The sequence below is a fragment of the Anabas testudineus genome, chromosome 1 (genome assembly GCF_900324465.2).
Source record: "Anabas testudineus chromosome 1, fAnaTes1.2, whole genome shotgun sequence".
In the NCBI taxonomy this organism is placed as follows: domain Eukaryota; kingdom Metazoa; phylum Chordata; class Actinopteri; order Anabantiformes; family Anabantidae; genus Anabas; species Anabas testudineus.
Window position 1 is genome coordinate 5,968,222 of NC_046610.1, and position 27,738 is coordinate 5,995,959.

At 39.6% G+C, this 27,738-nt stretch overlaps 4 protein-coding genes across 4 annotated transcripts in view; 2 read left to right on the forward strand and 2 right to left on the reverse strand.

Annotated features, from left to right (window-relative positions):
- Positions 1 to 1,268: 1,268 nt before the first annotated feature.
- Positions 1,269 to 9,844, forward strand: LOC113161463 (protein NLRC3-like). Its single transcript, XM_033325991.1, has 11 exons — positions 1,269 to 1,352; positions 2,634 to 2,759; positions 2,920 to 3,039; positions 3,635 to 3,713; positions 3,874 to 4,102; positions 4,273 to 6,052; positions 6,205 to 6,378; positions 6,620 to 6,793; positions 7,878 to 8,051; positions 8,517 to 8,563; positions 8,724 to 9,844. Exons 2-11 carry the CDS (start codon positions 2,671 to 2,673, stop codon positions 9,275 to 9,277), a joined length of 3,420 nt encoding a protein of 1,139 aa, XP_033181882.1. The 5' UTR covers positions 1,269 to 1,352; positions 2,634 to 2,670; the 3' UTR covers positions 9,278 to 9,844.
- A 1,520-nt stretch (positions 9,845 to 11,364) lies between these two features.
- On the reverse strand, positions 11,365 to 20,213 carry palb2 (partner and localizer of BRCA2). Its single transcript, XM_026359129.1, is given in 13 exon segments — positions 11,365 to 12,006; positions 12,101 to 12,312; positions 12,446 to 12,533; positions 13,209 to 13,325; positions 13,416 to 13,565; positions 13,730 to 13,812; positions 14,130 to 14,282; positions 14,424 to 15,784; positions 16,191 to 17,092; positions 17,124 to 17,700; positions 18,236 to 18,410; positions 19,262 to 19,321; positions 19,826 to 20,213. Coding segments are annotated over 13 exon segments (4,182 nt in total). The 5' UTR covers positions 19,904 to 20,213; the 3' UTR covers positions 11,365 to 11,780.
- Positions 20,214 to 22,650: 2,437 nt separating this feature from the next.
- Positions 22,651 to 27,211, reverse strand: LOC113161815 (retinol dehydrogenase 8). Its single transcript, XM_026359621.1, has 6 exons — positions 27,106 to 27,211; positions 23,941 to 24,102; positions 23,666 to 23,845; positions 23,341 to 23,434; positions 22,999 to 23,182; positions 22,651 to 22,878 (listed from the first exon to the last, which is right to left on the reverse strand). Exons 1-6 carry the CDS (start codon positions 27,209 to 27,211, stop codon positions 22,651 to 22,653), a joined length of 954 nt encoding a protein of 317 aa, XP_026215406.1.
- The window catches only part of LOC113161445 (collagen alpha-1(XI) chain-like), a 36,888-nt gene continuing 36,333 nt past the window's right edge, over positions 27,184 to 27,738 (forward strand). Inside the window, exon 1 of the mRNA XM_026359031.1 lies at positions 27,184 to 27,292. The gene's annotated coding sequence lies outside the window, so the exon portion shown is untranslated. The remainder of the gene's footprint in view (positions 27,293 to 27,738) is intronic.

A 27,738-nucleotide genomic window follows, 5' to 3' on the forward strand; every position in this document is an offset into this window, starting at 1 on the left:
TAACATTTAGCTTAATTCCTACACAGACAATTACCCAGACAGACTGAATAACTGTTGTATTCACCTCACTTCTCTGATTTCCAACTGGCCCAGAGTTACACACATCAGCTCAGCAGCATCCAGAACAGGAAACACACTGATCACTGGCTGTAAAAAGAAAAACAAAAAAATGTTATTAAACAAACAGTAAACATTGATGTTGCTGCATTTCTTGGCACACCACTGCCACCAACTGTCTATAAGGGGAATTACACAATCCTATAAACTAGACTCTACATAACATTTTAATAATAATAATAATGACATACTTTATTGATCCCCTTGGGGATTTGATATATTCTAACAAGGACGAGACTCTTTTTCAGGACATACAAACAAAACGTAAAACTTTCTCCATAATATCAGTAGTGGTTAAAACGTCCACATGAAAACAAACACTCACATCATCGAAGGTCCAGGTGTGTATTAAGCTCCTGGACTCGGGACACAGTCTGGGAGTCAGAATTGGAGGTACTGTCCAAGACCTTGTACCTGGGGTTCAACAGGGTTACTTTTGCCAATACACGTACTGATTCCAGCGCTCCAAAGAGTTGTTTGACCTCAGGAGCCCCAACACAGCAGTGGACAGCTTAGTGTCATCATTTATATAACGGCAGGTGACAGCAAGATGTGCCTCTATATTAAAATCGAGGTCCACATGTGTGCTGTTAGATTCACAGAGTCAACTTTCCAGTCCAGCTTAACAAATAAAGTACATTTAGATATTTATTAAATTCATGATATCTCTGAAGAAAATATTTGATGTACTGCAGACACAGTCAGACACATTTTGTCAAAAATTATTTTTTTCTGATTAGTCAAAACTTTAATTGAAGATATCTGCAACTCAATCGTCACTAGTCAGAATTTAATATATCTACAGAATTGCGACTAGTAATATCTTAGTTTGAAATATCAAAAAAGGTAATTAAGATATCTTTTATCTATCTAAAATGTGCCCAATTAAAGATAACTGTAATTTGAATTTTGACTAGTCAAAATTCACTTTAGGCAAAACTGAACTGTAAATATCTTAAACTAGTTTTCAGTGAGTCATTCTAACAAGTCAAAATGTACTTACAGATTTCTTTAATTTAATATTTTGCCTATTGGCATTATAGTTTTAATTATTTAAAATGCCATTTTAGATATCTTAAATGTGATAATTGATATTCAGTTTTAAACTCGTCCTGTCGTAGATTTGTCACTTCCTGAACTGATCCAGGAAGAAACTCCTGAATTTGGAGACACTCTCTCCGAAACTTCGTCCATCACAACTAGAAACTCTGAATCTTCTCTGTTCATCATTAGAGGTGAGTATCTACAACTTCCAGCACAAACAGCAGCTTTAATGCTGCTAGAAAAGTTGGTCAGTGTCCGTCTTTATCTCAGCCTCTGCTCTCCTCTGGTTTTCAGACGCACTTCATCCCAACAGACCTTTAGTTTCGGTTTCTATTGTCGTGACAGTAAAATTTGTCCATTTCAAACGTCTTTAATGGACATAGAGTTAGTGGATGGTCTCTAGTTGAACACAGAGTCGTTGTTACTGTGGAGCTCCACTTACTGAGGACTGAAGGCAGCTTTTCCTGCCTCCATCAGCCTGTGGAGGAGGCGGAGATGAGCCGCTGCTCTCCCGCTGTCTGAGCCACTAAATGCGGTCTGAGCTCGGCCGGACAGCCGCTGGAGAACAGCTCCGACTGATGGGGGTTAAAATAATGTTGATGTTTAATATAATAATAAATAAATAAAGACAGTGATCCGGTCTGAGGACTCAAGTCTGTGAGGAGAAATCAGAGGAGACTCGGTCCCAGATGTTCAGTGTTTCATGTCCACTGGGACCAGGACTGAGGTCTGTAGTTGGACCTGAGGGAGAATTATTACAGATTAAACAACTCAAGTAATTAGTACATTAAAGTACATTAAAGTACATTAAAGTACATCATTTACCAAAATAATAGTATCATGTTACATTGCATCCACTCAATGTGATGAGATACTTGTACTTTACTTGAAGTTACTTTTACTCCACTACAGAGGAAAAAATATTGTACTATTTAATTTACTAAATTTATTTCACAGCTACTTTAAAGATTGCTGTGATGTATTAGTACACATTCACCACCTGTCAGTACATGAAGTAAACTTAAATTTTACCTGCTGCAACAAAAGTGATGTTTACACGGTAATACACATTAAAATATTTGTGCAGTATTTTTACTTCTTTGTGTATTTTGTTGATGGTGAGTTAACATGGGAAGAGAAATAGGTGGTACTTCTACTAAAGTACTTTTTCAGCATGTACTTGTACTTGCACTCTTGCTTAAGTACAGTCTGTGTACTTGTATTTTAAGGTCAGAACAGGAATATCAGTATTCATAAATTCATATAAAAAAGAGAATTGGTCCTTACACACCTCTTCACAAATTTAACTCTTGATATAATAAAACCTGCTGTCTGACTGCATTTAACTCTGATATGAAAGAGTCAAGAAGAGCCAATCAGTGGAGGAGCAGCTGATCTTTGTTCAGGAGAAATGATGGAGGATTTCAGTTTTCACTGCACATCAATGATTTGTGTTTCCTCTTCACATGAAGGTAGAAAGTGTGTGTGAGCTGAGGTGGATTCAGCATCATGGATCAGTGTGAGGACAGAGAGGAGGGAGTCCCTCCCTGTAAAACACCTCGGTATGAGGACCATGAGAGTCAGACCAAAGCTCAGAGGTGAGATGACTGAGACCATCGGACTGATTCTGTCTCCAAGTCTCATCTAGAATTTAATATTTAATCAGGACATTTTTACTATTCTTCTGATTCTATTTGTCTTTTATGAAGGAAACTTTGACTGAATATGTGAAAGTCACCAAAGTAGTTTTTCTATCAGGTCTCATCAAAGACCAGAATCTCCTGGACCAGGACCTGAACCCAGCTGTGTGTCCTTCAAGAGCGACTGGTCAAAGGATCATTATATTGATTTTAAACAGCAACCTTCATCAGACACAGAGTAAGTTGTTGTGAGTGTAAAATCAGTCTCAACAATATGATGTAAACTTTCTCTGATAATAAATTGTTGTGTTCTTTCGATTTCTGATTTCTGTTTGAACTGTTTGAAGGAGAAGCTTTTTTCACTATTCTTAAATAATCTTCACTTCCTGTTGAAACTTTAGTTCTAATGTTGTTGAAGTCAGTGTCAGTACCAGAGCTGACGTTTGAAGATTCATTTAGGATCCATCAACTAATGAATGAATGAAGTTGATCACGTGAATTGTGTGAGCAGCAGCACTCTGCCTCATACTCACACAGTTCAACATATTCAGACTGGGTGCGGCTGCCCAGTACAACCAGTCTGATCCAAGCAGACTCTGTCTCTAGATGTCTTGTTCCAACACTTGAGCATTGTTCAGTGAGGGAGGCAGAGATATCTGTTGTTCAGAGCTGCTGAGACTAAACCAAAGTGACTGGTGACAGTAAAGCTTCACCACTACAGGGAGTCTCTGATTCACTGTTCATATCAAATCTGTCTTCATGGACCTTTACCTTGTGTGTGTCTCTGTGTGGACAGACATACTCTGAGCTCGTTCTTGATGATTACTCCACAGAGTGGACCTGGAGAGCTCAGATGTTCCCAGTGGTCAGTCTGCCCAGCAGCATCCAACACAGCTGGACTCCATATTTCTGGTCTGTACATGTCCAACTACTACTTTTCCATCTGTTGTTCTCAATAATCTCCATGCTGCACTTTTTAGACCAGTGGATCGTCAGTCTGTCCAACATAAATCTGATGTTTGGCTCCATAATTGGAGTTTGTTTGTGTCATTAATGTAGTTTTTTGTTCCAGCTGCTGAAGGAGAACATTGTCACTTTTGTGAAGAACGAGCTAAAGAAGATGCAGAAGGTTCTGAGTCAAGATTACCTACAATACTTAGAGAGTCAGAGGGAGGATGAGGAGGTGTTGGATGGTGAGGATGAAGAGCAGTGGTGGAGCAGCAGAGAGGCATTTCTGAAAATCACACTGAACTTCCTGAGGAGAATGAAGCAGGAGGAGCTGGCTGAGTGTCTGCAGAGCAGTAAGAGGATTTCTCTAAACATTTAACATCATGGACAAATGAGACATTTACTGAGAGCTGAAGATCTGAAATGTTAATATGTTGAAATGTGAATTATTTATGGTCATGAAATTATCAAACTGTGTTTTCATTAGAAATTATATTGATCATGTTTTTGTGGTTTCATTCAGGAACGTTTGCTGCAGTTTGTCAGCGTGAACTTAAATCTAATCTGAGGAAGAAGTTCCAGTGTGTGTTTGAGGGGATTGCTAAAGCAGGAAACCCAACCCTTCTGAACCAGATCTACACAGAGCTCTACATCATAGAGGGAGGGACTGGAGAGGTCAATGATGAACATGAGTTCACACAGATTGAAACAGCCTCCAGGAAACCACACAGACCAGAAACAATAATAAAACATGAAGACATCTTTAAAGGCTCACCTGGAAGAGAGGAACCAATCCGAACAGTGATGACAAAGGGAGTGGCTGGTATTGGGAAAACAGTCTTAACACAGAAGTTCACTCTGGACTGGGCTGAAGACAAAGCCAACCAGGACATACAGTTCATATTTCCATTGACTTTCAGAGAGCTGAATGTGCTGAAAGAGAAAAAGTTCAGCTTGGTGGAACTTGTTCATCACTTCTTTACTGAAACCAAAGAAGCAAGAATCTGCAGGTTTGAAGAGTTCCAGGTTGTGTTCATCTTGGACGGTCTGGATGAGTGTCGACTTCCTCTGGACTTCTACAACAATCAGATCCTGACTGATGTGACAGAGTCCACCTCAGTGGATGTGCTGCTGACAAACCTGATCAGGGGGAACCTGCTTCCCTCTACTCGCCTCTGGATAACCACACGACCTGCAGCAGCCAATCAGATTCCTTCTAAGTGTGTTGACATGGTGACAGAGGTCAGAGGGTTCATTGACCAACAGAAGGAGGAGTACTTCAGGAAGAGATTCAGAGATGAGGAGCAGGCCAGAAGAATCATCTCCCACATCAAGACGTCACGAAGCCTCCACATCATGTGTCACATCCCAGTCTTCTGCTGGATCACTGCTACAGTTCTGGAGGATGTGTTGAAAACCAGAGAGGGAGGAGAGCTGCCCAAGACCCTGACTGAGATGCACATCCACTTCCTGGTGGTTCAGTCCAAACTGAAGAACATCAAGTATGATGGAGCAGTTGGGACAGATCCACACTGGAGTCCAGAGAGCAGGAAGATGATTGAGTCTCTGGGAAAACTGGCTTTCGAGCAGCTACAGAAAGGAAACCTGATCTTCTATGAATCAGACCTGACAGAGTGTGGCATCGATATCAGAGTAGCCTCAGTGTACTCAGGAGTGTTCACACAGATCTTTAAAGAGGAGAGAGGACTGTACCAGGACAAGGTGTTCTGCTTCATCCATCTGAGTGTTCAGGAGTTTCTGGCTGCTCTTCATGTCCATCTGACCTTCATCAACTCTGGAGTCAATCTGTTGTCAGAACAACAATCTAAACCTAAACCAACACATTTCTACCAGAGTGCTGTGGACAAGGCCTTACAGAGTCCAAATGGACACCTGGACTTGTTTCTCCGCTTTCTTCTCGGTCTTTCACTGCAGACCAATCAGACTCTCCTACGAGGTCTGCAGACACAGACAGGAAATAACTCAGAGATCAACCAGGAAACAACTGAGTACATCAAGAAGCAGATCAAAGAGACTCCCTCAGCAGAGAAAAGCATCAACCTGTTCCACTGTCTGGATGAACTGAATGATCGTTCTCTAGTGGAGGAGATCCAACAGTACCTGGACTCAGGAAGTCTCTCTACATATAAACTCTCTCCTGCTCAGTGGTCAGCTCTGCTCTTCATGTTGATGTCATCAGGAAAAGACCTGGACGTGTTTGATCCATTTAAATACTTTTCAGACTTTTCAGAGGAGGATCTTCTGTTTGTGCTGGGAGTCGTCAAAGTCTCAAAGAAAGTTGTGTAAGTGTAAAGAGAGTGGAATTTATTTATTAAATCCACAACTACTGTATTTCAACAATAGAACAGAACTTCTTACTTGTTTTCTTGTATTACAACGTATTTCTTTATTTCTTAACACAAATGTTGTCATCTTATACATCACTGTTTTTCAGACTGAGGGGCTGTAACCTGTCAGAGAGAAGCTGTGAAGCTCTGTCCTCAGTTCTCAGCTTCCAGTCCTCTAGTCTGAGAGAACTGGACCTGAGTAACAACAACCTGCAGGATTCAGGAGTGAAGCTTCTGTCTGATGGACTGAAGAGTCCAAACTGTAAAGTGGAAACTCTCAGGTCAGGTCAAGTTTCTGTTTTAAATAACTGGAGATATTTAAAAGGTCCAAAACTGCTGACATGAGTGAGACCCAAGCAGATTAAAATCTGAAGTTTCCCATCAATAACGTATTTTTACAATGTATAAAATATTTACATTTTCCAGACTGATTTTACTGTATTTTATTCTGATCACAGTAAACATTGATGGTGATTACAGTTTAATACAAATGTTGTCATCCTATACATCACTGTTTTTCAGACTTTGTGGTTGTAGCCTTTCAGAGAGAAGCTGTGAAGCTCTGTCCTCAGTTCTCAGCTCCCAGTCCTCTAGTCTGAGAGAACTGGACCTGAGTAACAACGACCTGCAGGATTCAGGAGTGAAGCTTCTGTCTGCTGGACTGAAGAGTCCAAACTGTAAAGTGGAAACACTCAGGTTAGGATTCATTAACTTTTTTCTTAACATTTTTCTAGACGACGTTCTCTCCATGAGGATTTTCCCTTTTCTTGTTAAAGTTGTAGTTAAAGGTAGAGTGGCAAAAAAAAGTTATGTCACTGTTTACAATTTTCTGATTTTGTGCATAAATTAGTCAAACATGACATGATCTTCCTCAACGTCACAAAATCACAACCACAAATTATATATATAATGTTTTTAACTAAATGCAATAAAACATTCATGATCTTTCATGTCTAATATAGCTCTAAACCACATCATCATTCTTTATTTCATCACACAGTGTTACAATTCCTCCCTTTGCTCGTCTGTGGGTTTTGTTTTGTTTTGTGTCTCACTCTCCTGCCACACTATATATGGACTTCCTCTGCCTCCACTCTCCACTCACAGGACTAATTACTGTTAGTCCCTGTTGTTTTATAAGCACCCTCTCAGGCCTCTGGTTTGTTCACACTACTCTGCTTTATTCATGGACTTTGTTTGTGCCGTATTGCTCCACAACTCTGGTCGGTTTGTTTGTTTCGGTCTGTGTTTTTTCTTGTCTGCGTTTATGCAGCGTTTTGAGTTGATACTTTGTACTGTTGGTCCGTCTGTTTGTCACTGCAGCACTTTTTATTTGTCACTCTGTACATATCCACCGTGTTTTCGGGTCTCTTTAAGTTGCTACTTTGTTGGTGTTTGTTAGTTCCCTGTGTCCCTGCCGCTTTTGTTAATAAAATATCATTTTGTTCTTACCTGTTTGGTCCCCGTCTGTTTGTAACAGACAGTGTTTCACTGACTTTTTCCACCATCGCTCTGTATGTTTAATGGTTGTGTTCAATAAAGACATGAAAGATCAGGACTCTTGATTTTTTATTAACTTTGATTAGTTAGATTATTTTTGACTTTTGTGAAGATCAGATCACATTTCATCAACAATTGATGCAAAACAGAAAATAAATGGTTCCTTTTTTTCCCCCACTATTTAACCAAATTAGTTTCAAATACAAATATGAGTATGTGATGTTGGTGTGTACAAAAAACATCATCACTTAATCTGCTGTGCTCTTTTGTGTGTCTGCAGACTGTCAGGCTGTCTGATCACAGAGGAAGGCTGTGCTTCTCTGGCCTCAGCTCTGAGCTCCAACCCCTCCCATCTGAGAGAGCTGGACCTGAGCTGCAACCATCCAGGAGACTCAGGAGTAAAGCTGCTGGGTGCTGGACGAGAGGATCCACAGTGGAGTCTGGACACTCTCAGGTATGGAGAGTTGTGCTGCAGCCAAAGACGGTGTTAATAATAATGTTAATAATCATTTAATCAATTATAATATAAATCAACCAGTAATGCACAGCAGTTAGATAGTGTAGTGGTAAGACCATGCAGAGAGTGGGGTTCAAATCCCAATTGACTAAATGTAAGATGAGAACATGAGATATAACTGTCTGTAAATGTACTGTTTAAAGGAAAGTTTTGAGTCTAATCTTAAAATTAGAGATGATGGCAGAGTGAGCCTGAAAGCAGGTGTCTGACACCAAAACTTGCATGAAATACAGAATTAACCCCTCCCTGCTCTGTTGAGTTCAGAGATGAGGACTACAATTTTTCTGTTTGCTGAATGTCCATCTCTACAGAATCAGTAAACAGTGTGTATGAGAGCCGTGTAATATCCATGTTTACATACTGAAAGAGAATGTGCTGCTCTGACCCCTCTCCTCCTTTCAGGTTGGAGCCTTGTGGAGACCGATGGTTGAGACCAGGTCCGAGGAAGTGTAAGTGTGTTTTTAATTAGATTAATGAAAACAAAGCAGCAACATTCAACCATCTTCAAACTGTCACATCACTCATTCAAATCACTGATGTCACAAAGTCTCATCAAACTGATGATAGATTAATAACTGCAGCTGGATTGTGTCTTGTTCTCTCCATCAGATTTCTGTCAACTCACAATCGACACAAACACAGTGAACAAAAACCTACGACTGTCTGACAACAACAAGAAGGTGATTTTGGTGAAGGAGGGTCAGTTATATCCTGATCATCCAGACAGATTTGATCATTCACATTACCTACTGTGTAGTAATGTTCTGACTGGTCGCTCTTACTGGGAGGTTGAGTGGAATATAGCGGTTGATATAGCTGTGTGTTATAGAAGAATCAACAGGAAAGCAGGCAAATGGGACAAAGACTGTTGGTTTGGAGGAAACGATCATTCCTGGGGTCTGATCTGCGAGAGTAATAAGGGTTACTCTGTCAGACACAAGGACAGACAAATTCTTATCTGCCCCGTGTCCTACTCTGCTCACTCTCACAGAGCAGCAGTGTTTGTTGATTATCCTGCTGGCACTCTGTCCTTCTACAAAGTCTCCTCTGATAAACTGATCCACCTTCACACCTTCAGAACCACATTCACTGAATCTCTTTATGCTGGGTTTTCTGTCTGGTCTAACCGTACTGGTGGCTTTGTGTCTCTGTGTTCACTGTAGTACTGACAGTGTCTCATAATTTGGTTTATTTCACTCACACACTCAGATTTATGGATTAAATTAGTTTCTTTATGAACCAGTTTTAAATGATTCCTTTGTAAATCTCTTCCTCTTCTGGTCTAAAGATGATGGAAACTATGACTATTAGAGGAACTAATTGTTGAGGACTTGTTATGAAATTATTTTCCAGTAACTATCAGGATGTTTTCTCTTTTTCTGAACCCCAGAGAAGTGTGAAAAACTTTGATATCAGAAAAATCACTGAGCTACAATGAGCCAAGATGAATTTGTTAAAAGCTTCCAGATGTTCAAAGATAAAGCTTTAATGAAAACTGTTGGACTGAATGTGTTTGATCAGTTACTAATTTCCTATCAATCATTGTTGGTGATGTCGGTAGAGATCCATTATTCTCTTCCAGTACTTCAGTTCCAGTTTCAGCTCCAGTTGTTTGTTGAACCATGTGGGTTTGTCCTCATGATAAATATCTATTCCATACTGTCTATATCTGATGTGATTATAGTGTTTGTGTCTTTTGCTCTAACTAATAAATGTTTGTTGAACTTTGAGTCACTCTCCAGTTTTTATTGTGTTTCCTCCAAAATGAGTCCAGATGTTTTTCTCCATCAAGCATCAGGAATGAACTGCAGTCAGGGTTCAACCTTCTGATGAATTACTCAGCACTGTTCACTGGGACCAAGCACAAGTCTGCACACAGGACACTCACACGTTTGTCTTTTGTATCATTTAGTTCATCCAGGGATAGATTCTGAGGAACTGGGCCCATGGGCACAGACAAGGTAATGAGCCCCGATTCATCATCCTCTCTGCTCAGGCTGCTTTAGTTTGCATTTGTTCATGTCTCTGTAGTGTTTTCAACCTGTGGCCAAATGTCGGGGCTGGATGTGGAAAAAGCTTCTCTGGTGTCTGTTTTATCTGTTGTATGTAGAGAAATGGACCATGTTAATGTTTATTCTTCCTGTAGTGTTAGTCTTTTTATAAGTCTATACATAAGCTTCGTCACATTTCCTCGACTTAGCTTTTAGGTCACTTCATTTCTCTCATTATCTCTTTCTCTCTCTCTCTTTCTCTCTTTCTTTCATCCCTGTTAAATATATTTTTCATGGTGTCTCTTGAGGGTTTGTTCACAACACTTCAAACCTCCCGCTCTCCGCAGTCTGTGCGCATGCTCGGTGCAACAACACCATAGAGCTAATACTCTCTGCGCACACTCTGACAATGAGAGCGCCACTGCCATCTACAGTGCTGGATGTGCAATTACACTTCATTCTAGTACGGCCAAAAAGCATGTTAAATAAAGATTCTTGAACAAGACAAAACAAGAAAACGGTTTTAGAGTTTGAAAGCTCATTCATGATCTGTGAACCTGTTCTTGACCAACCAGTCACAATCGCACACAGGTTGATATGTGGAGAGTGTTTCTAATGATTGACGCTGACTTCTTTAAATTAGCCTCAGGATTTATTTCCAGGTTCGGTCAGTTTGTTAGAATTAACACAGTTAATAAACAGTAGTAATTATCAAAGTTGGCCCTCCATGTGGGAGACCAGGGTCCGAATCCTGGCTGTGGCCTACCTCCAGCAGTGGTCCTTAGAAAAGACCCTCTTACACTTACCTTGTCTCTGCCTTGTACCTTGTGCCAAATGACTAAATGTAATGTAATTCAAGTACTAATTGTCATTCTAAATCAGATTTGATCAAAGAATCCTCTACATACAGTCTCACAGACTTTGGGTATTGTAATTTGTTGAGGGAGATTTCACCCCATGCTTCCTGATACACCTGACAAACAATCAAGTTGCTTCCTATACAACTGCTCAGTAGAGTTTCACAAACATTTCAGAGATGGTGGCCAATGGATGCACTTTTACCAATGAGTTATTGAACAGAAACAAACATCTGTATTGATCTTTTTCACATTAGACACAGATTAGGCTTCTTGATTATTTTAGTACTGACAACATGGTTTTGGTCGACCACAGCAGTGTAAACATAAAAAATACAACTACAAACACAGAATACACAAAAAATTTAATGTACAATAAATTATAAAAACAAACTGGAGAAATTTTCTTTTCTTTTAACATGACAAACATTACAAAATGCTTTCAAATCAACAGCAAATAGTACAAACAGCAGTAGTAATAAAACACAAAGCTGGTTTTCAGACTGAGTTACAGTGGTCTAAAAAGTGAAAATTCACCATCAGGTAGAAATCCTCAGACAAAGAGATGCTTTAAGAGATGTCCAGTGTGTTACTATCCCTTTACCAAGGTGATGTGTTTACTTTACAGTATATAAAATCCAACATTTTAGCAGCACTGGCCTGAAGGGTACAGCATGTTTGTTAAGAACCAGAACCATAGAACTAGTTAGAAATTAAATTCAAGATCAGACTGAAACCAAGTTAAAATCTTCCTGTGAACATTCATAGTCATGCAAAAACCTTTCTGTTTGATAAAAACAATCTTAGAGTCTGTGTTGTTAGTGGCAGAGTGACTTCTGGTTGTAACAGTGAAGAGTAACGTCTCCATTGTGGTGGCCAGTCACCAGCACGTCCTGTCCCCCCCAGCGAGCCAGCTGCCAGCCTTCACTCTCAGGAGCCCACAACATCTTTGGGTCTCTTTGACGTTCAAGTTCCCACACACACACGCAGCCGCTCTGACTTAGACCGACCACACTGGAGCTGTTAACATCAGCTTCACACAACCTGCAGAAAACACAGGAGCAGGAGGAGGAGTGAATTATCCGTTTCATGAATGCACTGTCTACACAGACACACACTTCGCCTTCTGTCATCTCACCTGCCTGACCAAGCTTCGGGTGGATACAGTTTGGTAGCAAGGACAGATTTTCCACTCAGAGGATTAACAGCAACCAAGGAGAAGAAGGCAGTCCTCTTCTTTTCCACTTCCTTCTCCTCCTCTGAAAACATTTGATCTTTTAGTTTGGCCTCGTATTCTGCTTCCTCCAGGGAGCTGAGCAACTGATGCTGCAGCAGAACAAATAACACTCCCTGTGCAGAAACACACATTCACAAAAACACACAGGAGGGAGATGATCAGAGAAGAGAGACAGTTACAGTGGCACAGGCATTTTTTTTAATCACAACAGGCAGTAACTTTACATCCAAAGGCAAAAATACTCACACAGTAGGAGTATCCTCTGAGACAGGCTGTGTGTGATAAGTCGTCTGTGAAAACAACTCTCTGCAGCAGCTGTCCAGTCTTTAAATTCCTGTAACAAACAAACAATAAATACATAAATACAATTTATGTACTAAATGTGCACCTCAGCACCATATTTGATTATTATAGATCTTTTTCACAGCTGACATTTTGGCTGGTTATACTAGGAAAAGTGTTATGTATTAGATTAAGACATTTAGTTTTGTCAGTTCCAACATCCTGGTGATATGTTGGCTAACTAGGACATAATTGAACTGGTCATCATGAGTCAAATCTGTTTTACTTTCCGTAGAAGCTTAAAAATTACTGAAATCAAAGGTTATTTCTCTTTATTAGGATTTAAAGTCAACAACATTACTTCTTGTTTGACTTCTAATCCGAGGATCGGGTGAAGAAGATACTGATCATTAAGCCTGATCAGATTAAGTGTAATTAGATCAAAGTGGCCGACACTAGGAGACACACGCACGGGCAAAAGACAAGGACAGGTGAACACAGGTACAGACAAACAAACTAAGTTTCTAATCTTGTATGTCTTTAGTAAAACCCTTAACTGACTTAATTGATATAGTCCCACCAGTTTAATCGGCCTTGTCACTACCACCACCTTTCCTACTTCCTAATCCTATAGAATTAACCAGGGTCTAAAGTTAAAGCAAGGAACATTTGCTGTGAAGTGTCCATCAGCATGGCAACGACTCAGGTCTATCCCTGTGTTACTCACCAGATGAAGAGGCACCTGCACTCGTCCGTGCCGATCAGAGCATCAGAAAGTCCATCCACTGGCGCGAGGGCCCCGATACAAACTCCAGGAGACACGAGATGCTGAGAGGTTGGTGTGCTGAGGGACAGATGTGACAATAAGATACAATATCTGTGCACTAAAAACGTAGCAAAAAGAGGGTAAATAATGCATCAATTGACGTGTTACCTGCTGTTGTCCAACAAGTTAAACACCTGCAGGGTGGAACCTGTTGCTGAGTGGGACGAGGTAACTACTCTGGACTTGGACACACCTACAACAGCCTGGACGACACCTTCATATAACAGCACTTGTGAGAGGCTGGAGCAAGACAGCATCCTGTGCACATGGACAACACACAAACACAGAGTCTTAATTACTAACACAATGTAGATCAGTTCACATGAGAAACTATAAACCACTGAAAAATACCTTGGTTTAACATTTAGCTTAATTCCTACACAGACAATTACCCAGACAGTCTGAATAACTGTTGTATTCACCTCACTTCTCTGATTTCCAACTGGCCCAGAGTTACACACATCAGCTCAGCAGCATCCGGAACAGGAAACACACTGATCACTGGCTGTAAAAAGAAAAACACAAAAATGTTATTAAACAAACAGTAAACATTTATGTTTCTATGCTTCTTGGCACACCACTGCCACCAACTGTTATAAGTTGAATTACACAATCCCATCCACCAGACTCTGCATAACATTTTAATAATAATAATAATAATAATAATAACTACAAACAACAACATACTTTATTGATCCCTTTGGGGATTTAATATGTTCTCTAACAAGGACAGGACTCAAAACAGGGACAACTTGTAAAATGTAAAAATTTCTCCATAGTATCAGTAGTGGTTAAAACGTCCACATCATAACAAACACTCACATCATCGAAGGTCCAGGTGTGTATTAAGCTCCAATCAGATGCTGAAACCTGACTCCACAGACACACTACCCATTTTCCTGCTGCTGCTACACACAAACTTCCTGAAGATCCAGGCAGACAGCATGCATCTACAAGATAGCTTCCTGCTGGGGCCTGAACACACACAAACACAAATCCACTCAGAAATATGCAACAGATAGCTACAGATACATATTTACTTTAAAATATTTTTGACTTTAATCTGCCACTGCACATTGAAGCTAAGGATTAATTACTAATTGTAAAACTTCTCACCTTCAATGTGTGTATGCGTCTCAACATTTGTTCCTCTGTAGTGTCTTCTAACTCTTGGTTCACCAGCGCACCTGAGCCCTGTGAATGGATCCCTGAGAGAGTCGGGCAAGCAGGAGGGTCAATCCTAAGACACTGGTCTGTAGAAGATGGGTTCTGACTGGAGGGAGAAGGAAGAGGCAGACTAGAAGGGAGGGCAGTGAAGGATGGACAGGGCGAGAGAACAGGTGGGGAGAGGGCCTGTATGGATGGGCTGTGAGGTGGAGGCAGGGTGAGAGAAGGGACAGAGGGGGATGAAGTCAGCGGGAAGGCAGGGTGGGGGGTTAGTCCTAGGGAGGGTAGTGTGGGGCTGGAGGGGTGAGCAGAGGAAGGCAGGTGTGGGGTTATGAATGGACAAGGTGCTGAAGGCAGAGGAGGACTTATCAACAGCTGAGAGTGGACACTGTGCTGCTCTAGATTTTTAGTTTCCACTGATTTGTCTCTGACAGGACATGCTGAGCATTCAGAAGGTCCCTTTAAATCTTCAGCAGGAGAGTTCACAATCAGATGCTCCACAGCAGAGTCTCCTGGAGCGCCAGTGTCATTACAAGTTTCTACAGCAGCGCAGTTGAAAGGCACCTCCTCAGGTGTTTCTTGTAAAGTCTTAGTAAAAGGTTTGTGTTCTGTTTGGTGTTTTTCTGACCTCTGCTCTTCCAAAAGATGGACTACATCAACACAAGCTGTCTGTTCATCTGACTGTCCAGGGACATTTACGTTGTCTGTGTTGCCAATTGAACTGTTTAAAACCACAGTTTCATGCTCCTTATATTGACTGACACAGTCAGCAGTGAAATGTTCAACCAGTGGCACAGATTCTGTTGAGCTGGTGTGACTGGGGAGATGTTCAGTGTGCTGCTCTCCAGGGGTTTCTGTGGTGTCTAGGCTGTTAGACCAAACTTCAGCTATGGACTGATTTGCAAGCTTGTGGTCTACTGACAAGTTCTGGAGATCTGCCGACTGCACAGTAGCTTGTTTGTCTTCAGTGAAACAAGGTGAATTTGTAATTTTGGGTGTGAGACTGAGTGGCAGAGGAAGTGGCATCAGTGGGTCACTGCTGCTGGTGTAGAAACTGTTAGAGAGGCGTTTGCTGTTACGTGTGTTGTATGGTGATGTGAAACTTTCTACTTCCGAGTCCATAGCTACTTGGCGAAGTTTGTGTAGCTTCAGGGAGGCAAACTGATCATCAGGGAGATGGAAATCTTGCTGGATGTCAAAGCTCATCAGGTTGCTGAGCAGTGAGCCAAGGGATTGAAACTGGAAAGGATTAAGACAAGTCTGGGCAGTAGGAGAAGAGGGCAAGAGGAGAGACTGAGAACTTGCCAAGCCTGTTGGACACAAAGTGAAAAAAAGACAAGGTGACACGATGCAGAGAGGTAGGGAACATACGTATATTGAGATTTAGAACAACAGTGACTACCTAGTATAGTGTGTGCAGCTGCAGTACAGCTTGATAAAGCTTTTCAAAATCCAAGATTACTATTACACTTCCTGAGTTATGTGGTACACCTACTAAAATGAACACAGTCTCATCCAACAGCCAAGATATTCTATCTGCATTGAGATTCTAATGTTCAGTTTTTGCTTAAACATTTTTTTGTCATTTTGCATGTTGTAGCATGTAGTGCTGCTGAGATGTCTGGCACTATAGTGAAAGTTGTCACCAATATTTTGTCCACCCTATATGCATCAGATTATGAGCAGAATTACACAAATATATCACTTAAAACTTACTTCTGCTCATCTGTGTACATCTCCTATTCGTGACATTGCTCTTCAGAAAGATTGGATAGACCTTCTCCAGGTGGCCGGATGCAGTGTTGGACTGAGCTTCATTAATCCCTGAAGGAAGCTCGGTAGCTGTTCTATGGTTGGATGCAGGTAGGGGATCTCTAGTTACTGGAACATCTTCTTGTGAAGTAAGACTGGACATTGGTCCATCAGCTGAATCAAGAGACAACAAGGGAGAGACTGGGGTGCTGGTGGGCTGGGGACTATCTGAAATCTGACCAAGGTCTAAGTGGTTGGTGTCCAAACTTGATCGTGGCATCTCAGGTCTTCCTCTGCCCCTACCTCTTTTTCTTCTACTGCCTCTCCTTGGACGAGAAGGGCAGATTGTAGGTGATGCAAAAGCATTTCTATTAGTTTGACTATCAGAGATTTGATTTGAAATCCCACTGCAGGTTTGACTGTTGCTAGTGAATTCAGCAGAAACGTCAGCAGCCTTCACATGTGATGATTTAGGAGGATCTACAGATGCCAGAGAGGAGAAATCTGTCTGAGTCTGTTCACCTGAACGTTCAGCGTTCTGAGTATTCCTGTTCAAACCTCTCCTGCAACCACGGCCCCGGCCCCTGCGATGTCGCCCAATGCTGAGCTGGGAGAGAATGACAGCCTGCATGTCAGGCTGGCTCTGTGAAAATGTCATACGCCTTGTGGTTCGCACGTAGTATTCTGCTGGGAAAAGAAGTCCCTCTACTATAGTACAGGAATCTAGGAGACCTACACTTGTTCCTTTCTCTTCTGTTTCAATCTTGTCTTCTTTTCCTTCCATGGTGTTAACCTGCGTTTTTTCATTTTCCATATTCTTGGCTTCATTTTGTACAGTGTCTTTATTATTGTTCTCTTCACAAAGCCTTATTTTGCTCTCTCTTCCAATATTCTCACGATCCTCCACTGCCTCCATCGCTTCTATTCTTCCATTCAGTGTGAAATCTTGATGCTTTGCTTCAGCATGTTTAGCAGGGTTCCAACACTTTGAGCGGCAAAGAGATTGACAGCGATTCTTTTTTTCCTTCAACACTCAACTCACTCTCTTTTTCCCTTTGTTCTTGATATCCTTGGATCTCTTTTCCCTCCATATCTCCTGTTCCTGTGTTTGTATTTGTATTCCAGTGTGTAAGTAGCAGAGAGGGAGACTCTGAGGAAGAAAATAGCTCCTCACTTTCATTCACAACATCTTTATTCTCTGATATGATGACCTTCTCTTCTTCTATGCTAGTGGTCTCTATCCTTTCATTCTGCTCCTTTCCTTGCTTACTGTTCTCTGTCATCCTCCCACATTCAGTAGTCCTTCTCTCCCAGCGCAGGCGGCTGCGCCGAGACCTGAGGCGCATCGCAGGGCTAGGCTTGAGACCACTAGTTACATCATTGCTGGGATCTGGGGTTTGTGGACATGTAACATCAGACGGGAGCAGGAACCTGATCCTCTGGTTCCTTTCAGAGCGATCAGAATCAGTTAGACCTGGCAAAGCAACACAAAAACATTTTATTCTAATTAGTACTGTAATCACAAGTGAAACACTGTGTTCTTCTCTGGGTAATGACAATTTCATAGAATGTTTTCTGTTTAATGCTCGATAGGTTTAGATACAACTCATATGCCAAAATGACGATAGTGGAAGTGACAAATATGCACACAGTTACCATCACAAATTCCAATTTCCAATAAATCTTTCTAAACTAATTCAACTTCAACTTCCCTTCAATTCTATCTCCCAAGATGTTTCTGTGTAAATATTATAGATAACCTTCCCTCTGTGACATGCAGTCAGTCACCAGAACCTGTGTATAAGCAATAAAAGATGTTATAGTATAATTACAATATTCATATATATGTTGCATTTAGGGTTGAATTACTGACTTTTTTTTTATAATACTACACTTTGGGCATAAATAAAATAAAATAGTAATTTTAACAGCATATATTCCTACCAAATTATCACAGCATAGTTCATCTATTTTGGAAGAGATGATGTGAATTTTCCAAACTGAATCACCTTCAGTGTGCCCCTGGTCCTGAGGTACATCTGTTCCATTGGTAGTGTTCAGTATGAAAGATGGTGAGTTTCCACAGGGGTTAGATGTCACCTCTTGATCTCTCTGATTCTGCTGTTTCTGATGAGTGATCCTGCTCCTGACATGTCTCCGCACTGCATCCAAACGCTCAGCATGCTATAAACAAATGAACATATGTATGAACCAAATAGTTTTGTACAATGCCTGTCCCAAAAAAACAGTCACTATCTAGTTCCAGATATCCATTGGATAATTACTGCATGGATGATTATGTTTCAGCTGGAAACTTTTATTTTACTCTGATGCAGTGAGTAGCTTCTCATTTTTCAACAACCATGTCTGTTTTGACATGACACATCCTGTGGTGCTGTTTCAGAAGGGTCAAATTATTGACATGAATCAAGCAAAGAAAACATCTAAGGAGATTGATGAAACTACTAAAACTGGGTCAGGAACTGTCCAGTAGAACAAGATCATGTGTTCTGATGAGTCCAGATTTATCCTGTTCCACAGTGACAGGCGCATCAGGGTAAGAGGAGAGGCAGCTGAAGTGATGCATCACCATGCATAGTGTCTACTGTACAAGCCTATGGGGGCAGTGCTATGATCGGGGGTTGCTGCATTTGGAAAGGTCTAGGTTCAGCAACCTTATGTGCCCAAAGAATGAGGTCAGCTGACTACCTAATAATGCTAATAATAATCCTAATAATTATTCCATCAATGGACTTTTCTTTCCGTGATGGCACAGCCATATTCCAAGATGGCAATGTCAGGATTCATGTGACTCAAATTGAGAGAGAGTGGTTCAGGACACATGATTTTCACACATGGATTAGCTACCATGCAACTCTGGACAGGAATAAACATTATGCAGAAGCTTATCAAAACGATGTCCCGATAAATGTGTGATGTGAAGTTGGTCTAACAAAATATTAGAGTGTGACTTTTTTTGGGCGGGCAGTGCATATTTGGTTTTCGAAAATAAAGTGAAAGACTATATGTCTTACCTGTAGTCTCTGGGCTGTTCTGAGATACTTTCTTTGCAGTAGTTCCAACTTCTTACGAAGCTGAGTGTGGAAAATTTTTACATGTGAGAAGACATAGAGCTAGATTCTTAGCAATACTGAATGAAGTGTGGACAAAAGTAAACAATGGTTTTACCTAATTACAGTTTTGTTGTACTTGTCCTTTTGCCTTTCCATTTTCTGCATTTCTAATATTATATCAGTACAGTACAAAGGAAATTATTGCTCTTTTTACTTTACTGCATTTATGTAATAACTTTAAGTTCAGATAAATGTTAATAACAAATAATGATGAATTATTAGTAATTAAAATAACCTTTACTGGACCTTACGAGATAAATCACTCAAACCACCCAGCTGTATATAACGTAATTAACATTAGAGACAAGAGAAAAACATATTAATGCACTAATCCACCCTATCCTGAAATGGTCAATCTGTATAATCCGTACTTCTGAATTTATCTACTTAACATCTGTTTGTATTTCTACAGTGTGGTTTTGCTAACTTTACTTTAGTAAACATGTAAATAACGTTACTTCTTACCTTCTCCTTGTCATCACAGTACAGTGTAGACCTCAGCTGCTCCTCACAGTGCAGGATATCTTTCTCGTTATCCTCCATACTACTCACTTGGCCCTGACTCACGACACTATATTCATTTAAAGCCGATATTCGTGACTTATTCGTATATTTTGAAAACACGTTAGCTTAACGCTAATGCTAGCTGTTACCTAAAGAGCTAACGACACAGTATAAATGTAACGCAAATTAGCTAAAATTAGTAACCGAAACAGTCGCTAATGTTAAGAGTTATAAAACAAACATATAGCTGCCTACATACAGATGCCACCACTTTCTTGAAATGACATTAATGTGGTTAATGCTAAAGTTTAAAACGTCACTACCTTAAATTCGTCTGTCAGTGGAAAGTTTGTTTTGATGTTCGATCTCGCAGGAATCGATTTAGTTTTAATTTCCCGCGATTCCTCAAACAGGCTGGAGCAGTGGAGCTCAGATGAATCGATCAGTCGGAGCGAACAGGTAAATTACTAATTTTCATTTATTGAAATGTTTCAAAGTTTGGTTTTGTAAGACTACAAAGTCTTACATCACTCCTAAAACACTTGACCGTCTATAACCGTTTTAAAATGCCAAATAATTGCAAAGGTGTATTTATTATGACAGATATTTGGCTCTTTTAAGATCATTATAACGTAACATAAATCGTTTGCTACAGCCGACACAAGCTAACGTTAGCTTAAATGTTTATCATTAGAATTAACTTGCCGATATAAAATACAACTTACTTTAATAAGGGATTATATGAATATAGTATAAAATACACCACATTAGAGCACGATGGTCACCTTAAAGATGTCAGAGTGCAATTATATTTAAAACATTAGCTAGCTAACTTAAGATAAAATATATATTTGTAGGCTCAAGGTAACTATAGTTGGATTTTTGTTAAACCAAATTTTGATAAACTATCATTTCACAAACCATAAAACTGTGTAAACATCGTATGCAGTGATTTTATATTCTGTGTTAACATGTTTTTATTTTTTTTGTACAGATTTACAGGCTTTAATGTCTCATAGAATTATCATATTTCTTTATTTTTAATAAGGTCAAAATATTTTTTCTCATTTGAATACACTGGATGATGATATCAGGAAGTTTATAGCATGCATTTATTGACATTTTAAAATAATCCACATCTGTTTGTATGTAAACAAACAAGTCCTATGAGGTAAAAATGACAAAACACTTCTATTTTAATGAACTAATTTTTATTTGCTCTGCTCATGCCACAGCACAGTGACAGAATAAGATGTAATTAATAATAATCAACAATTCTATTATTATATTGACAGATTTACATTATATACATAGATACTAGTACATAGGCTGCAAATTAAACAGAGTGTAAACTTATTATCTCTCAAGTTTGGGACTGATTCAGATAAAATAAAATCACACTACTTGCTGTCAAGTACAAAACCTACTGTTTTGGCACTGTGTGCATGCTAGAATACATTTTTAAAAAGCTGGGGAGTATTTTAACTCAATTGGACTCAACTAATTAATAAGCTGCAGTTTTATAGAGAAAAAGAGAATTCAGAGAGGACTGCTCATTACAATTGACTGCATATGTGCACCACAAAATATAGCAAGTCTCTGTTTACTGTTAATGATTTTGTTCTTTATTTTTGACAAAGTGTTTTCTGTTACATGACCTTATGCAGGTCATATACTGTCATGCTTGAAGTTTTGTTAGCTTTTTAGAATTGTCCATTTCTGCATGTCCACTAAATGTTTCTGGTAACTGTTCATCAGTCCTGCACATCAACTTGCACAAGGAATTTTAGCCCATTACTCATTGATAAAGTGAAGCATGAAGCACTTTTTTTTTCTTACATATAAACATCCCAAATGTTTTAGTTCCATTGTCTAAATGTGCATAGAGAAGATTGAAATGTTGCAGGGGGAAGTATTTGCTATATATTTTCTCCTCCTTGTGCTTTCAACAGACATGCTGGAGTAATGTTTTTTAAAATACATGTCATTGATCACACACTGTTTTAATTTCATACAGCACACACTTTATTTTATGGCAGTTATCTAATTTAATTGCATTCATTTTAGTTAACATTTTGTCCTAATGTCTGTTTGCTTAAGTTAATCTCTTTTACCTTCCTTTTTGTTCACCGTGTCCTGGCAAGTCGTCCTCCTGGCCAAAAGATGGGGCACCTATTGAAAATGCTATAGACAACCTACAGGGCGTAATAGAAGCCAATTGTGTGTCCCGGAGGGTAGTTTGCACTTTCTGATGGATTTTAAAGTCATGTTGAGGATTTGTGTTTTTTGCTGTGTTTGGTTTGATAGTTAGATTTGTTTTATTTGCCTACTTTTTAATTTAACTTTTCACTGAGGTTAACCCTGGGCCTTAGGCTAAATGTGGACTCCTGTCTTCCTGTCTGTCTAGTAAGGCTAGTCTTTATATATATAACCCCATTTTGTCTCAGTAGTTTTGTAGTCAGTTTTGCTGAGATGCACAGTACTTGCTCAAAGTGTTTTATGCACCAGTGTTTTCCCTCATTATAAGTCATAACTTATAACAACTATAACACTATATGCCTAATGCTTTCATATAGTACACCTTTGACAAGACTGAAACATTTTTTGATCACATTTATGCAGAAATAGGGAAACTTTTAAAGGGTTCCCAAACTGTATGGTATATAAGTTATACTAGCTGTATCAAGAGAGAGATTGTTGTGGTATTCTCACAACCAAAGCCAAGGTAGTGCATGATCCTGATTAACTTTTGCGTGTATTCACACCAATATATAAAACATAAGTTTCTACTTTGGGGAAACTGAATGGTTCTTCAGAAATCCAAAGCTGAGGAACCTCATGGCTATTACGGTGTAGTGGAGTACAGGGCCCAGGTTGAAGAGCATGTGGTAGAAGAAATTGACAGACAGGTCTCCAGATTCATCAGCATATTTCAGTGCCACAATTGGTGCATACAAAGAGTTGGTCAGATTACGGAAACTTGGCTTGCTTGTTTCCATCACTTTCTTGATATGCTGCAGAAAGTGGGCAGATGGACAGAAGCGACACAAGACTTGCAGTCAGACTTAGCAGATTAATCACCAATGCAGATATATAAATAGTGAGGCTGAGAAGTAGACAGCTTGAAAACTTACTTTAGAAATTTCTTTAGGTGTTTGACCCACAGCCAGAAAGATGTTAATAGCAGAAGGAAGGTAGAGATTCTTGAAGTAATGCACAGTTTCAGGATCAGCTCCCGGACATTCCCTCTCCTTCACTTCCTGAATCATCTTTATTTCAAAGTCTGTGCGCACTGGGCCTGGCTCAATCAATGACAGTCTAAGGAGAGAGGGTATTTTTGGGAGTTTTGTTAAACAAAATGGGGAGTTTTATTTAACTGTTGTTCAGACAAAATAAGGAAATGACAGATTCCACACTGGAAAGTTGCATGTTATTGCTTTGTTGATAAAGATGGGAATGACATCAGTGACACTTACTTGATATTAAACATCATGAGCTGCACAGCCAAACTCTCACAGAAGCCCTCAATGGCAAACTTGGAGGCTGCGTACACGTCATGAAACCCCACACCTGCAAAGACAAGACATCTCTTTAAATTCTCCTTTCAGACAACACACTGTATATGAAGGTGTATTATTCCTCCATTAGTCCTCCTTCACCTCGACCCACTTTTCCTTTTGTCCATCATCCACTCAGCCATCCATCACACTAAAGCCGACAAACCTGTTATTTCTCCGTCTACCATGTAACGCCCCACCCGCCTCCTCTTACTCCTCCCCTCACAACACTGTCTCTGCTCACTTTGTACTCCCAACACACTGCTGATCACGATGATGTGTCCTGCTCTCCTTTTCTTCATGTCAGGCATCACCTCCTTTATCATGCGGATCACCCCGAAGACGTTGGTCTCAAAAACTGCCTGCATCTCTTCAATGGTGATACTTTCAACTGGACCCACAATGCCGATACCTGCATTATTGACTTTTTCAGAAGAGAAGGAACCAATAAAACAAGAAATAAAGGAATAATCAATATCAGTTATAGACATGTAGCATATTAAAGGTGTATTCACTTACTTAGGATGTCCACGTGTCGACCTTTGATATCATTAACACACTGTTTGACGGACTCATCGTTGCAGACATCCAGCACAGCTAGGGAAAGGGTTTTCCCATATGCATCCCCAGCAGCTTCTACCAGCTTATCTTTACGGTTCAGATCACGCATCGTGGCTATGACTATGGACAGATGGGGGACAAGGGGGGGAAAAAAGAACTGAGGAGTTTTAAAAGAGACCATTTAACATGTATGTACTGGATTGCCTTTAGCTGAAAAAACACCTTAACCGCGTCTGATTTGTGCTGGTAGCACTGATCATTTATAGGAGGAGCACAAACAACCTTGTTTTTTTTTTTCTTTATTCTAATAAAATTCTGTTGAAGGAAATGTCATTATTATAGCTTCATCAGTGGCCAGAATAATAAATAGGCCACTTTCAAAGGCACACTAATGCATAATGTCATGCTTGAGCAATTAGATCATTATTGAAATGGCACAAAACTGAAATAGAGCTTTTTATTCAGTAAAAATAGCAGCAATGTGTTGAGTTTCTATATGCGGCATGTGCCTCATATGAAAAGCGGGAGATTCAGACCCAGCAGAAAACTGTAGTGTTTAAAGCTTCCTCTTCTAATTCAATAGGTGAGACAGGAGTCAACATTGAGACATAAAGGGGATACATCTAATGGCTCTTATTTTTCTCTTTTGAAGAAGAAAATTCCTTATACTTGAGCAACTATGGAGCAAAATAGGAGTCAGTAAACACAGTATATTACTGTCTGACTATTAGGTAACATCATGTACACTAATCTCATTCAACTCTGACACACCAATGACGCCAGAGCTACAATGCTTGACCTATCAGGAGCAACTTGGAGTTAAGGGTCTTACCCAAGGACACTGACGTCTGGGGCTTGAAGTGCTGACCCTGCACTCGGTGTAGTTCAGGAAGTAGAGTTATTCTACTTCCTGAACTACAGAAGGCAGCATGAACAGACAGGCCACGAGAAAGGAACAGAAGTATCTCCCTTGTGTCTCAGGATGATACTTGTTTCATTCACTAATTTCTCCTGGTTATTTTTAGGAGAAACATGTCAGTACATATCTGACAGAACAGAAACTAAAATTAAGCTGACATAATAGATAATCCCCTGTAGTGTATTTCTTCAGTCTAAAATTTGGACTTGGCCATAGACAAGTTTATACAGCAATAAGCGTTTAATGAGATCACCCTCGTGTTCATTTGGTGCTAATTAGCAAATTAATGCAGGTTAATGCATTAAACTACAGCCAATGGTGAACATAGTTAATATTCTTTACCTGTCAAACATCAGCATGTTGTCATTTAATCCAAAACATGAATAGAACAGTAATAGAAATTGGTGAGATAAAAGACACTACCCAACAAACAAACAAACATAAACAAACTATTATTTTAAACTTTGGGAAGTCAGTAACAAAGAACTGAATCACTATTTCAAGAGAGATTATTATTATAATGAATAACAAAACCTGCTTATAATTGAGTCATTTTTCTCCTTAGGTTTATGGGCAGCCTTCAAGTGTGAGTTTGTGAATGGATGTAACACTGGCTCCATACATGCAGCTCTAGCACTACACCTCCAGACTGCTGGTATAAATAGGTATGTGATTAGGCAGCCTGCCCAGGTTAACTAGGTCCCAAATTGGTAATATCTGCAGTGTCAAACTAAGTTCACTGGCACAAACTACATACTGGCTCACGGAAGGCACCAGGGTCATGACGTGTGCATAGCATGGTAAACAAAATGATCTTTGCATCTTTGAGTAACTTTAAAACAACACAACAGCGGAAAAACTAGCGTTAGAGATTTTCACCAGTTTTCACCTTAAGTAACCTGAGTAAACTAGAGAGAGTAAGTAAACTCTCTATTCATAAACTGCATTTACAAGAAGTTTTCATGTCAGCATTAGCTTCCTTCTATGGTGGTCACGTCACCTGTCTCTTCTAGGAAGTGTCTTTGCCAGCCCGTTATCCACAGAGGGGCTTTACGAGCCGGGAGATAATTAGCCTAGTCAAGTCTGATTAGGCCATTGTTCGATGAGTAACATTGGGCTTAGTTCGGCTCAGAGATGTAACTGTGTGTAACCATGTGTAACTCTGTGTAATGTTTAAAAGAGGGCGTAGTGAACTGGGAGTATTAGGTCAATGAGTTCACAAACAAAGTGCAAGTGTTAGTTTTTGTCACTGCAAGTTTATAGTTTCATGGTAACGTAGTGCAGCTTAATTTGAAAAGTCTTAATATACACACATAAAAAACCTTCACATAAAATGACTATTATGGTTTTATATATATATATATATATATATATATATATATAAATTGTATAAAAGTATTGGACATCATTTTGGATATTTTGGCAAGTGACACAATCAAATAAATGCATTAATCTCCACGCTTGATGTGATGTATTATGTAACTCTTTCCCATGGAAACGGCACATGTTGTAAGACCCTGGTTGTATTTACTGGTTGCCTAGGATGGTGTGATATTTGTCTTAAAAGTCTTAAAACTATAGAACAAAAATAAAGTAGGTAATGTTATTATAAATGTCATGATACAATGACTCTCTATTCTCTATCCCTTTTTACTAATTTACGCCAGTGTCTCATTGTTTTGTAACTGTTGCTTTTCTGAATCAGTTGTGTTATTGATTTGATTTGTTATGTCCAAACTGATTCCTCATTCATTCTCTGCTCCAAATACAATTTCAGTAAGCATTAGAGAGCAAATCTGCTGCTGTGCAATTAGTTGAACAGAAACTGTGACAACAGCTTTAATCTACATTATCATGTGGGCAATGTAACTCTCTAATGTACAGTCATGCATTAATCTAAGAAGCTTATGTGTGAACTGTATGGAATAAGTGATTATGACAGAATGCTTACGTTGGCTTTAACAAACTATCTGGAACTCCATGAAGATAAAGTTACTCAGTAGTGGTAGTTGTTGCAGAATTTTATTGATGAAGTTAGCAAATGCTTAAGCTTGTTTATTATAAAACAGTTTTCCTTTTTTGTACATTGTCAACATAAATGTTGCCTTTTTGCACTCAAATAAACAAGGTAATTGAATTATAACTCAATATCAACTCTTTCTCTCTCTCTCACACACACACACACACACACACAGGGCACCTACCGCGATAGCGCTTCTTTTCATCCTTGGCCAGCATCACGGCCAAACTTAGGCCGATACCGGAGGAGCAGCCAGTAATCAGCACCACTTTCTTCTTGGATTTTACCATGGCTCCAGATGTGCCGCTTCTCTGTTGTGTTGGGAAACTGTGACACTAGTCTTCGGGATGAGTGGTGATGTGAGAACCAAGGTAAGAGGATAAGAGAGAGAGAGTCACATGGACACAGTGCACAGCCACATTGCTCCAACACAGAAATAAACAGATGGGTTTTTTTCTGTGGTTTCCTACTTTATAATATATATATTTTTTAAGAACAAATGGCAAAACAAGCAAGGAAAACAACAAGAAAAAAATGTATAGTTAAAAAACCAATGGCTTTTTTCATAATTTCATTAGATCAGTTCCTTTCCTCGTTTATTAGCTGTTTTATTTGCAAGTCCACCAGCTTTGTGCAGGACTACATCAAAAATAGAATAAAAGAAGAAGAATAAGTGAGCAGGTGACTTGGCTTTCATTTATTCCATAATAGGAAATGGAAATACATATCAGACATAGCTGTAGAACTGACCTAAAGGGTACTCCAAAATATAAAAAACCAACAACTCTTTCTGTCTAAAGAGATTTGGCACCACTCG

Coding starts and splice junctions, on each gene's coding strand:
- LOC113161463 (XM_033325991.1), top strand. CDS start 2,671: ATGGATCAGTGTGAGGACAGAGAGGAGGGAGTCCCTCCCTGTAAAACA. Junction 4,103..4,272: donor GGCTGAGTGTCTGCAGAGCA/GTAAGAGGATTT, acceptor GGTTTCATTCAG/GAACGTTTGCTGCAGTTTGT. Junction 6,379..6,619: donor TGTAAAGTGGAAACTCTCAG/GTCAGGTCAAGT, acceptor ACTGTTTTTCAG/ACTTTGTGGTTGTAGCCTTT.
- LOC113161815 (XM_026359621.1), bottom strand. CDS start 27,211: ATGGTAAAATCCAAGAAGAAAGTGGTGCTGATTACTGGCTGCTCCTCC. Junction 23,846..23,940: donor TCGACACGTGGACATCCTAA/GTAAGTGAATAC, acceptor CTTCTGAAAAAG/TCAATAATGCAGGTATCGGC. Junction 23,435..23,665: donor CAGTGTGTTGGGAGTACAAA/GTGAGCAGAGAC, acceptor TTGTCTTTGCAG/GTGTGGGGTTTCATGACGTG.